We start from the raw sequence: 13240 nt of genomic DNA on the forward strand, positions 1-13240 counted from the left end.
TACAAAAAGCAAGATGACAGATCATGTTAAATCAACCTTGTTTTTGTATGTACTTTCCAACATATCCCCAAATAAAATATTCAGTAATTAATTTCAGACTCAGAATCATACAATTTCTAACAAGATACATTTTCCATGGGTAACACCAGAAATTACATTTTAAATTATTCCTGAAAACTAATAATCAAATTGAACCATTTCATATGATTTTCCACACTTGCTTTCCCCTTCAGGCTCAGTATTTTTTAACATCTCAATAAAAATGGCAGATGTAAAGACTTAATATCACCAACAGTTTCACAGATTTTTTCCTGTACTGTATTTATCCACTTAAGTTGGCATATTACCAACTACAAACAGTATATTCCAAATAGCTTTTTGTTTTTTTAAGTCACAGTTTAATTGCAAGAAAGGGCTTCATAATTACCCTGTAAAAAGTGAAATGAAATAAATGATCAGCTGAATTTCAACTATTATTTCATTGAGATATTTTAACAAATATGCTGAATATTTAAATACATTTCAAAATGTATATTCAATGACTGCATCGTTCAGCTTTTTAACTACTCACTCAGGGGCAATCTTGTGATCTAACCAATCCAGCTACAACATTTCAAAGCAATAGAATTAGGAACTGAAACTTACATTAACTAAACCAAAATAGTGTTCATTGACTGGAAATTGTTCTGGACCAATCTCTTTCTCCAAAGCTGAGGCATTGGCGCCCTAGGAAATCAAAAGCAGTAAAACATTAATGTTGCACACAGTGAGGTTAACCAGTTGAGAAAAAAAAATTTAAGTGAGGTTTTTTTGTAAAGATAGATGCCTTTCCTCCAAAGATTTTAAGACAAGCATGTACAGCTAGGAGTGGCAGCTCACACGCACTGTAGGCATCTATAACACAGTCACAACTATGAGTCTGACCACAGCACACATGTGGGGAAACAAGCCACTCTTCAAGAACCAGATGTTTTGTCAGAACATGTGCACTGAGGTATAATTACGCATTTCACATGACATTTCAATCTTGATTCTCACATATATATACTGTACAGTTAGTTCAGTCAAAGGCATTTATCCCCAAGCAATCGTTGATTTACTTTGACTACATACACACACACACACACACACACACACACACACACACACACACACACACACACACAACTACTGGTCACAGCTGTAGGCCTTGTTAACACCAGACCTGTAAATTTGGATCTCAGAAAAGAAATTTAGAACTGAGGTTTTGCTGAACTTAGGCATGCTGAAGCAATCCCTCTAGTCAGGACATAGAAAAACAAAAAGAAATTGGAGAGAATGGATGAAACACTCTCCTGCCAGAAGCCTGAAGGGCGGAGGCAGTGGAGTTTGTGATCCAATCCATCAATCATACATGGCAAATTAACTAAGCATGTTTAATTAACCTGTTTCTTAATCCAAAGGCAAGCACACAGGCAAGATAATATTAGCCGCGAATGCAGGAAAACCAGTCCTTTGAGTTCTGTTCTCTCAGCATGTTTAGATTGGCCACAAAGCCATTTCATACAGATCCAAAAGCAGATAGGTCACCCAGCAAGTCTTGTGTGCCATAACATAATACCTACATGCTTACAATAAGAGCATCTAGCACTCTCTCACCACCAGAAAGTTATTTAAATATAGTCCAAAACGCCCTAGAGATACAGGGTTCCAGATACATTCTGTTCAAAAACATCTCAAAGTTGCACCATTTTTACGTATTTTTAAATGGAATTAAACAGTTTTGGCGTACTGTGTTCATTAGTTTCAAAGCGCAGCTTCCTCAGCAGCAACCACGTTAATGTAGGATCTCAAAGCAGGTGATGCAAGGCCAAACGGTGAGCTACACTCCAGGAGTGAATTCACACACTGTGCAACATATCTCACAAAAGTTAAGAAATGCAGACCATTCACAGAAAGCAAAGACACGGGGCTGCTCCACTTGCTGTGAAAATACAAACTATTCAGAGCATTTTTTTTACAGACCTTGACTTCTGTAAAATTAAAGGATAGCATAGTACAGCTAGCATTGGCCTGCACTAGAAATGCTGCAGGTGCTGCCCAGCAAATCTGTTAGTTATGATGCTCCAAGAAGTCAGAGAAAGTATCTTTGGTTACCCTTTGCTTCCAACTGATGCATCTGGTGCAATGAAAAGTGGATTTCAAAGGATGCAGAATTTGTTTTCATTATTATTTAGACATGATTCTGTTCTCTGGAAAATTCAAAGAATAAACATCTTTCTACAGGTCTTATACTAATTGCCTTTAGTGAAAATCAAATGTATCCAATTCTGTATCACTTACGTTGCATACAACATCACTCTCTGTCTACATACATACATATACACCTCCTATCAAACTAACATTTGAGCATGTTCCAGTGTAAAGTCAGGCCTAAGTAAATAAAAAAATAGCACATAGTACACAGCAAAGTATCCTCAAAACAGGTGTGACTCCTTCCCAACTATATCTTTCTTTACATTAAAGATATAGCAAATGGCCACAGACTTTGTAGCAATAAAACTGACTCAAAATCATAAGCAGCATTAAAAACAGCTCTTAAGATTTCACAGCTGCTCTCAAATGGCAATGTTAGTGGTAAGGGATATAAGATCTCATTTGAGATTATAGCACTCCATGACTACTGAATGCCTGTGTTGTTTTTTTTTTTGCAGCCTTACTGAAATCCACCCCTGAGTTCTGGCAAGGCAAATATTATTTACAAACAAATCAGAAAAAAAGGAAATGAGGAGGCCATTTATCCTATTGCTCAAATCTCTACTTCATAAAAAATACATTAATTCTAGAACAGGTTTTTAGGAAATTGTCTGTTTTCAAAGGGTGGAGTGGCTGCTTTACTCTAGCTTTGGAAGGGAGAATATTGTGATCGAGACTTTGATGTTTCTGTTTGTACAGACCAGAACATTATATTTAGATTTCTAGCACAATAAATATCTCCCTAGTAAGTAAAATATGCTAAGATATGTGTATATTAACAATACAGTTCTCTCATTATTCAAGGCTTTCATTCAGTGTTCAGACTTTCACATGAATTTCAGAGGATGACATTACTAATTTCAATGCAGTTGTTTATGAATGTTTTATCAGTACAAACCAGCACGGATGTTTTAAACCAATACAAAACCCCGCAAGCTACTCAGACTTTCCTCTACAGCTCTGCTTTTGTCTGTCATAAAGGATGTTATTCCTTCCCACAAATAAATAATTTAAACTGTGCACAGTGCGTTAGTTGCAAAGGCAGGACATAGTATGCAGCAGGAGCTTGAAAGTATGTTAAACCACACACTCACATCTGACACATAACAACTATTGTAATATCTAAGTATCCCTCCCTCTGAAAGGTTTCTTGGGAATTGTTATGGTAAGCACTATCAGCCCCAGCTGATCCTCCCATTTTGCAAATACAGATGCAGAGGGAAAGCACTGCAGTACCAACTATTGCAGTATCATAAGATCTTTTGGACAAGAGGTCAGCAGAAGAGTAAAGCACAAGAAGAGTCGTACCTCGTTACATCTGCCATGAAAGACAGGAATTGGGATCAGGAGATTTCACTCAAAGATGGCTGTGACAGAGTATAAAAGCTCTTCCTCTGCCATCTAACTTGGACACGGGAAAATCCCAAAAATGATCCTCTACTTTTTGGGGTGCACTGAGCAACTCACACAATAGACACTCAGTCTCTCATAGAGCAACTTAGCTCTGTGCAGATGAGAGATGGGAACACCAACTTCGGTTAGTACAGGGGGCTGGTTTCCCCACGTGAGCCCAGATGTGGGAACAAACAGAATCACAGCACAGTTGGGACTGGAACGGCCTCTGGGTCCGCCTGGCCCAAGCCCTGCTCCAGCAGGGGTACCCAGAGCAGGGTCACATCCAGGTGCCTTTGCAAGACCTCCAGGAAGGTGTCTCCACAGCCTCTGGGCAGCCTGTGCCAGTGCTCAAACTGCTGCTGCCCAGGCAGTCTGTTTCAGAGGCACAAAACCAACAAGCAGTAAAAGCTAATAACGCCGTACTACTGGTACTTACCCATTTTTTGCATTGTATTCATATCTTCGTATCACCACCACCTATATATCATCATGTCAGCACCTATAAACACCTACGCATCACCAAACACTGCTTCACATCACCCATCTTCCAAGACAGTGACAATTATACAGGCATACAGAACACTACACACAACACAGCGTTACAGTGAAAACTTCAGCAAGTAAGGCATGTGAGAACATAATATGAAATCTTAACATGCATCTACCTTGGTGTCCTACAGTTCATCACTGGAACAGGAAGTAACACCATAACTTAACTAACTTCATCTGAATCAGACCATTTGAAGCACTTGTTAAGAGCCCATGTGGAAAATAACACCATGATGTAATGGATGTTTGAAAATACCAAAATACTGACCTCTTAAACTCTGTGATTATTTCAATGTAGAACAAAGAACTACAACAAACAGGGAAGAAGCCAGTTACATAATGAAACAAATGTCAAGTGGTGTGTGTACTGGTTGATCACCGCAAAGATAAACTGCACTACGCCACTATGCAGGCACTGTGAAAAGTCACCCACCTTGCTGAAGCAATGGTGTTGCTAACTATTACTTTCACGTTTATTATTGCCCTTTCTTGCTGCCCCAGTGGTCTCACTGCCGGGGCACCATACATAGAATTACTAATGAGACCAACTAACAGCTAACGACTCAAAGATGCAAACCAACATATGGTAAAATTTAAATGGACGGAAGAATCAATTTAGAAGCACACACACTTCACCTAAGCTAGAAATAATGTAAAGGTACCTAACACTTTTAAAGGAAGAAATACAAATGAAAAAAATAGCTATCCTACATGGCAATACTGTCTAAAAACAAGTCAGCAAGCAGGCAAACAACAGTGCTTTTGAAGTGTCCTGCCTTGTTATCATCCAATCTAGCAGGCAGCATTTCTCTACTGACTTGACTCAACCAGCCTAACATGCTTTGAAGATTAAACTGGTGTTAGTTCTACTATAGAGGGTGCTGGTCTACCCCTTCCTAGATGAAAAATCAGTTGATAACACAGTAGGCCACCTTTTCAGCAGTTTGCTGTTAACAGTTTTAATTGTTATCTTACTGAGATGCAAGTTTCCTTATTAAAAAAATAATAATAATTTTAAAAAGAAATTTCTTACAACAAAATTTGTATTTGCCAAAGTTCTCTAGATGTCTTTCTCCCTTAACACATGCTAGAACCTTCCCTGCAATGCCCTTCACCTTCCCAAGAAACAACACAGACTGAAGGCGTCTGACATAACTAATGTTACATACACAAATGTAAGCCAAATTTCTCAAATATTATTTAGCTACACATTAGCGAGCTTGAAGAAAAATGCATCATACTGACTGAAGGGCACTGAAAGTGAGAAATTCAGTATCCAGGAATAATGGTTTTCTCAACAAGAAGAAAACATTACAGCTATAAAATTAACTTACTTACAAATAAAAATCAGAGTATAAGCATTCATTTATAATAGAGCTTTCACTCTCCCCCCAGAAGTATTTGAAGACATTTCCTTGTCTGTGCCACAACTGAAGGCACTCAATTCAGAATTCCATAGCCTATATCAATTAGTGCACTGTGACTGATGGAATCTTCCATGAAAGATGAAATACAAAACTCCACTCTTCAAACCACCTTTTATTAGAATATGTAAAGTTGTATTTTTCTGTGTACTTATAGAACCCAGGCTTAAAACAAACACTATAGCTACATTAAATCAAATATAAACTATATCTGTTATTTCAAACACAACCAAAATGAAAAAACATTTCTTAGGATATGGTTTCCAGCCCAGGAAGAAGTGAAATATGTGAGTGTGCTTCAGTGATATTCAGTGTTCATTTATCTGCAGAAGAGCATGCTTCAGTAGGGCACAACTTCATCTTCTAGTTTGGATAGTTTCATACTTTTGAAATACTTGTAGCATTATTTTTCTTCACTAATTGGCTTAAGATATAGTCCTGTGTACTCTAATTGCATGCAGCTCAGACAGAATGTTTTCTTAATGAGCACAAAGTGAAACATCCCTGCATGGGCAAAGACAACAGTACAGCACAAAATTACCTTCACATTTGCTTTTTGCTACTACACCAATTTTTTTGAGCCTGAGCACAGACATTGTATTTTCCTTCACAGCAGCTGGACAGACAGTCATACTTCCTTCTGTTTTGAACGCTCAAGGCAAAGATAAATTACTGACAAATATGAACCTGAGACTCAATGAATTGGGGCTCTATACTTGGTCTTCCACTGACTAGAATCCAAAAAACACAGAAAGATGCAATTCTCCTCAAGCTGCTACCCCATGCAAAATGGATTTTGTCAATTACCCTCGGAAGGAAATATGGAAGGAAATCATACCACAAAACAAAAGAAATGGTGACGGCAGTCTCAGTTTTATTTATCTTCTATAATTCCAGAACATTCCTGAGAGAACGCTGTTTACAATAGCTGGTGATTTTGCTTCCACTTCCTCTGATCAGAAGGCTTTTACCAGCAGCACTACAACACATCTCATCATGGCACTTGCTAAGCAGGATCCCTAAAGGTCAAGAGCACTACCTTCACAGACTTACAGTGAAAGGTTGAATTACACCCATGGACCAGACAGGAAGTCTGTGAAATGAATTTAAAAAGAGGATTTGATGGTGACGTGAGAAATCTTTCACTGCCTAGAAAGTACAAGCACTCAGAAGCATTATACTCACCTTCAAAAAACAAACAAGAAAACCACTTAGCAAATCACCCACAACACAGAGGGAGGAAAAAGTACAGTAACACATTTGTTAATAAACAGCACACTACGCAATGTTTAAAATACACTTTCAATCCACAAAGATTGCCGTTTCATGAAAACAAATGCTGTTTTCCCTATTTCCACAGACTCACTAAAACTTCTTGAAGTTATGAAAAAAGGTAAAAGTGCTCTTCTGCTCTGGTACATTTATATTGACACATGACTTTGATGTATTTATGCTAATACACTAAACCATTATGGTTATATGCTACAAAACTTATCTAGGGTTAAGTGGGTTTTCTTCTTCATATTTTTTTTAAGACTGAAAGATCAAACAGATCTGATTTGAAATACAACATTTGTTAAAAGCATTTTACTTTTAGAAACTTCCTAAACCAGGAAAACAAAAGTTGACCCCTACCTGGGCCTTCTATACTCTTCCTTCCTTCAACAGATACACTAGAGAAATGTAAACAATCTTAATTAAGGGACAGACATCCTTCTACCACATTCTTACAAAATCATTCCTACAAGTCTTGATGCAAATCACTTGCTTTGCCAATTTAAAAAGTAACAAAGCCCACATAAATGATCATCAGAATAATCAACCTTTGTGTAGTAATGGGATCAGCTGGTCCCACTGACACAGCTAAAAATTCACTGCTGGCAAGACTAGAGTCCAAGTAGGAATTCATTGTTTCTTTGTGCTTAGAACCCGATAAATGAATGTTCACATGTAAGTCAAATGACACAGGCACATTTATATAATTGAAATTATTTAAGTAGTGAGCCAAATAAGAAATTCTGTGCTGTGACAAATAGTGCTTTGCAGCTATACAGTTTCAGTGCTTTCTTCTTCATGTCTTGTATTTCACGTTTGTTTTACATGAATTTTTAGTTACATTTAGAGTCAAACGTGTCCAAAGTAATTGGTGCATTTTAAGCACTGCCCCAAACCCAGCATTTTAAGCAGCAAATGTGTAGCTTTATTTTTTTATTACTATATTGCAACATGTTGCACCTACAAAAATGACGATGACAAAAGCCACAATCATGTCACAATCATTATGAAAAATTCTCCTTATTGCAACTCCAGCCAATGAGTGAAGCTCCCTGCAGTGGTACAGGCTCTTGAACTAACTGTCTAACACACACTTCTCCAAAAGTGAACTGGAACAGGCTGCCCAGGGAGGTGATGGAGTCTCCTTCTCTGGAGATGTTCAAGACCCGCCTGGATGCCTACCTGTGCGACCTGCTGTAGGGAACCTGCTTTGGCAGGGGGGTTGGACTCGATGATCTCTGGAGGTCCCTTCAACCCCTAAAATTCTGTGATTCTGTGAAAAGTGAGTTTAACAGAATCATGAAAACAGAACACATGCCAGAACACTCCAGTCCACTGATGAAGGCAGATTCAGGTCACCATGCCAAAGTGAAATGGCGTGGCTGAGATGCAGCACATGCTCCTCCTTGCCAGCCCTGCTACATAAGCAAGTCAGTCAGCTGGATAAAGGAGCACCACAATGCTGCTATTTTCCCTGTGTCAGCTCTCTCACCCTCTTGCTTTCTGCTACCTCCTCACTTTGAAGCGATGTTTTTCCTTGCTGCAACTCTCAATTATCACTCCTTTGAGCTCGAGTCTTCCTTATGCTTTCCTGCAGAATCTGTAAAAACTGATAATTGATTACTGTCTAAGTATTACAATTTGTGCTTGAGAGTAGAGTGCAAACTAAAGGAACAAGAGCAAGTACATAACAGCCATTCCGTCTGAGTTCAAGCCCTGGCAAACATCAATTTACATTAAGTGCAGATTTCACAATTAGGTTTGAAAAACCTACTGTAAACAGATAGTTCCCTGAGCAGTAATGAAGTCCATACATGCAAACCTATCTCAAAGTTTACCATAAACTCTGCCTACAATTAAGTGTTTAATAAAACCTCTCCATTGTGACATCTGTGGCAGGTTGCACTGCTGCCTTCCCTAAGCTCTGCCTGTTTCCTCTCAGCAGCCTCCAGCCCCACGTGCTTGTATTAACATTAGCATCTACAAGACCTCTTCATTCTTGTCAAATGTGACTGAAACAGGCAGGAGGGTACTGGGGGGTAAGGAGAGAGGCAGGAAAAGGATGGTAGGCAACGATTCAGCATGACTGGTGCGTGCACACAGTGCATTCAAAAACAAACCTAAAACCAAAAATTTCTACTGTAAGAAACACACAGACTCCTCAGGCAGAACACACTATTGCATCATTAAATCTACATTTAGCTACAGACTGTGTGTTTGATGGCATTTTTTGAAATCTGAATTAGTCACTGAGGACTTTCTACAGTAATACTAGCCAAGTATTACTGGCCAATACTAGCTGACCCTGCGTATGAGATGCTAAACTAGTAGGGAACAATTAAACAAATGCCTGAAACATTAAGCAAAAGATTTTCATGTCTAATACTACAGCTGGTGGATTAGCATCACATCTAAATTTCAATATGGTTTTTCAGGTTGTGCTAACATAACCAACGAATTTCTAGAAGAAACACTGAAAAACAAGTACCAGCTCTGCTATCGTAACTTCCTTCTGTACATCTGAGATGGACACCTCCATAGCTTTTAATCTATCCTCTCCACTCCAGCTACTAGAAGACTTGATACCTTTCTATGACTGCTAAGCATTTGCTGGACTCTAGACAGCAGAAGCAAAGTCAGAAGGACTGTATTCAGCCCTAATTTTACATCAGTATAGCTTGGGACATATCTGTTGCAAGTTGCACAGGTTATTTTACTATTTCCCAACCATGCATAAAACCTCCTATCATTCAGACAACTAAGAGTTGTTTTGCAGCTGAATGCATGGATGAGGGTAAAATGCCAGGATCTACTTCGACTGCAAAGACATTTAAACAAACCAACCAACCCAATCACCCATACCCTTGCCCATTTGGCAAAAAGAACAGTGCAGCACATAAGCCACACAAGAGAAAAGTTGTTTTCCAGTCCCTTTCTGCAATCTTGAGCTTTGTAATTAAGGCTTACTACAGCACAGGAGTGGTGATATAGGGAAAAGAAATCCAAAGAACCCTGAAGGGATAGAATAGGAAGACCTGCAGTACTGCTGATATAAACACTGGAGTATAGATGCAGCATGAACTAATGAAGGAAAAAAAAACTCATTTTGTAGACAGAATGTGCTTCTGCAACATCATCTCAAAAGGCACTGTGGCCTTTCTGACATCACTCTTCACCATACCCCATTGGCCAGTGCTGGAAAATCCACCTTATTACTTTCCAATATTCAGAGCTTCAGAGAAAAGGGTGCATTGTATTTAAGTGAGTAAGCAGCAGTGAAAACTTGAATTTGGATACAAAAAAGAAAGTCATGAAATGAAGGACTGAGATTGAAGAGATTATTCAGCGTGGCTCCAGATAGGTCTGTTACAGGCCACCAGCACACAACATGTGTTAGGTTTGTGAATGCACAAACCATCTTGTGGCAAAAATTGCCTGCTGCTGGTTTTGTACTAGCCAGACGTCAGGTGAGAATCAACCTGAGAATTCTTCCAATAGGCATGGGGAAAAGGCAAGGAAATGTTCTGAGAATCTTCAGAAACTTGTCTGAGAGTTTATCAAATGGTAGCTTGTCACTAAGAATTGCCAGAAAAAGAAAAAAAAGAAAAAAAGAAAGCATTACTCAGCATTTATATTCTTGTTTCTGCAAAATTAATGCTTACACATGATTACTATGACTTCCTTAACATTTAAAAGATCTGCCTGGCCATAACCACATCGTTCTCAACAATTCCTATGTAAATATCAAGTACCTCTCCATGCTACCTTCACTGAAACAGCTAATTCCTATATTATGAACTGCTAAACTTTTACAGGGGGTATCCTGAGCCAGCTGTCCTCTCTCATGCAGTACCACTAAATCTTAAGCACCAGAAAAGGCACAGGAAAAATCCCATGCTTGGGGTCTATCCACCTCAGTGTACACAATTACAATTGGACAAGGAATACCTCATTGACATCAGAATTTCGGCTTCATGGATACAGACAATTAATTGCGAGGTTTTTAGTTGAAAAAAAATTGTTTAGGTACTGATTTGTACGCTAGTGACAAAACACCATTACCAACAACCACACACACAGGAAATTTTCAACCATATGCCTGGGTGATCCACACCTACAGCTTTCATACTGTTACAAGTAGAGAAGTGAGGTCCCATATTGGGCCTAAATCAAGGGACTGGCACTGAGTCTACGATGACAGAATGTCCAGCAGGCAGCTGTGGGTAAAGGCTCAAGGATCAATCACAGTCTAGTCTGAAATGTAACCACTCCAGAGAACGAGAACTGCTGTTCCTTCATTTGGCCATACAAAGACCTTGGATACAGCTCCTGCATTCAGGGAATCGGACCCTTGGAGTTCAGATGAGAAGCTGTCATCTCCCACGTCGCAAAGAGCGCTGCTCCAGCCGGGGGGCGGCCACCTGAGCCACCTCCACAGGCGGCCACTCCACATTCTCTCGGGCCACCTCTGCAATGCCCGCTGGAGACACCGAAGCCTCTCTGCGGTAAGCTTTATGAAAATCATAAATCGGCATCCAGAACGCACCCATCAGCATTTTCCACTGCTCAAAATCACGGCACGTTACAACGCCAACCCAGCAACTGAACAACCAGAGGCAGAGGCTATTTTTCCCCTCCGCTCTCTCCTCCCGCCCCCGTGGCAGCAGCGCAAGGGCCGCCGCAGCCCGGAGCCCCTCAGGACGCGGCGCGGTGCCCACGAGTCCCAGCGCGCGCTGCCGGACGGCGCACAGCGGGACGGCCCCGCGCAGCACCGGCACGCGGCTCCGCGGGCCGGGATGGGCAGGCACGGGCGGCACCCGAGGAGACCCTGTCCTGAGCGCCTCCGTCGGAAAGCCCCGGAGCTCTGCCCTTCCCCTGGGTGCAGCCTCCCAAAGCCGATTAACTGCGCTGGCCCCCGATCCCCACCCACGGAGCGCGGTTCTGCCCCACCGCCCGCCCCGCGGACCCCTCCGAACGGCGCGGTCCCTTAGTCGCTCACTCACCATGGTACAGATGGAGGCGATTTTGGAGACCGTCATTAGGATTTCCATCCGCCCAGCGCCATCTTCCGCCCAATCACAGCGCCGAGCGGGGCCGGGCCGGGCCGGGCCGAGCGGGAGTAGGAGGGGATGGGGAGGGCAGAGCGTACCGCCCCCGCCGGCGCCCACCGCGGGACTCCCGCAGCCCGGCGGGCCCCCAACGGCCGTACGAACGACTCACGACTCGGCGCCTCGCAGCCTCGCCCACGAGAGCCCGCCCCGCCTCACGCCGGGCCCTCGCTCCGCCGGGTCACCGGCCGCCTCCCGGCCCGCCGCCCGGCCCCGCCCCCGAGCCGGCTCCCGCCGCGCCGAGCGCCGCCGGGCACGCATGCGCGGGGCGGGGCCTCGGCCGCCTGAGGCGTGGGCGTCGCGCCTCGGTGTGCGGGGAGCGGTGGGGCGTGAGGGCTGTGTCTGGGCGCTGCGAGTTTTGCTTTTCCGGGTGTTTCCGCCTCTCTCTGCTTCCCTCGCGCTGTCTCTAGATTAATGGCCCCGAGGTTTCACGGAGTCTAGGACCGACTCCCCCGGCCTCTGTTATTTCCAAAATAAAGTTGGCCCGTAGAGTCGCTGCTTGCATCAGCCACTCAAGGTGTCTGCTTAGGGATGAGATGAATCATCTCGACGTGTTTCTTCTTCTGTGCACTGCAGCGGCAATCTGGATGAGTCGTTCAAGATGTTTATGTCTACATTAGCCATGTTCCACCCTGTCTTTTTGCATATATGGAAGCACGGAGCAGATTGAGATGCATTACAATTCATAATGCATAAGACGACCTAGGTCATAAAGACATACTTTCACCATAAAAAACACACATTAATATCTATAAAATCAAATTATGATCCATTTTTCAGATTGGATATTAGGGAAAGGGTCTGCACCAGAGGGCGGTGGGCACGGAACAGCGTGCCCAGGGCTGTGGGCACAGCCCCGAGTGCCGGAGCTCAGGGAGCGTTTGGACAGAGCTCTCAGACACAGGGATTGATTTTGGGTGGTCCTGTTTGGAGCCAGGGGTTGGACTCCATGTTCTTGTGGGTCCCTTCCAACTCGGATGTTTTGTGATTCTATGGTTCCATGATCTTCAGAAGTAAACATTCCTTAGCAACTAAGTTAATGGGAATAAAGAATAAGTTTTCCTTCAGCTAAAGCATAAAGAATGTGACTTTAAAAAGTTTTTATGTCTGAACTCTTTATTGAAATGTGAAATATTCTTGAGCTTTTATATAACAGCTGTGGTCTAGAAGTGTATATTTCAAAAGTATAGTATTTGAGAAAATGAGTGCTTCTTGGATGACTGCGTTCTGTAAGTGTTGCCACAGAAACAATGG

The 13240-nt window shown here is 42.0% G+C and overlaps 1 protein-coding gene across 1 annotated transcript in view; it reads right to left on the reverse strand.

Annotated features, from left to right (window-relative positions):
- USP12 (ubiquitin specific peptidase 12) overlaps positions 1-11929 on the reverse strand; it is a gene marked incomplete at both ends in the record, with an annotated part of 32156 nt that extends 20227 nt beyond the window's left edge. Inside the window, 2 exons of the mRNA XM_079549750.1 lie at positions 646-726; positions 11882-11929. Of these exons, the coding sequence (XP_079405876.1) occupies positions 646-726; positions 11882-11929 (129 nt within the window). The remainder of the gene's footprint in view (positions 1-645; positions 727-11881) is intronic.
- Positions 11930-13240: the final 1311 nt, after the last annotated feature.

The sequence above is a fragment of the Tetrao urogallus genome, assembly GCF_951394365.1.
Source record: "Tetrao urogallus genome assembly, chromosome: 1".
NCBI lineage: Eukaryota > Metazoa > Chordata > Aves > Galliformes > Phasianidae > Tetrao > Tetrao urogallus.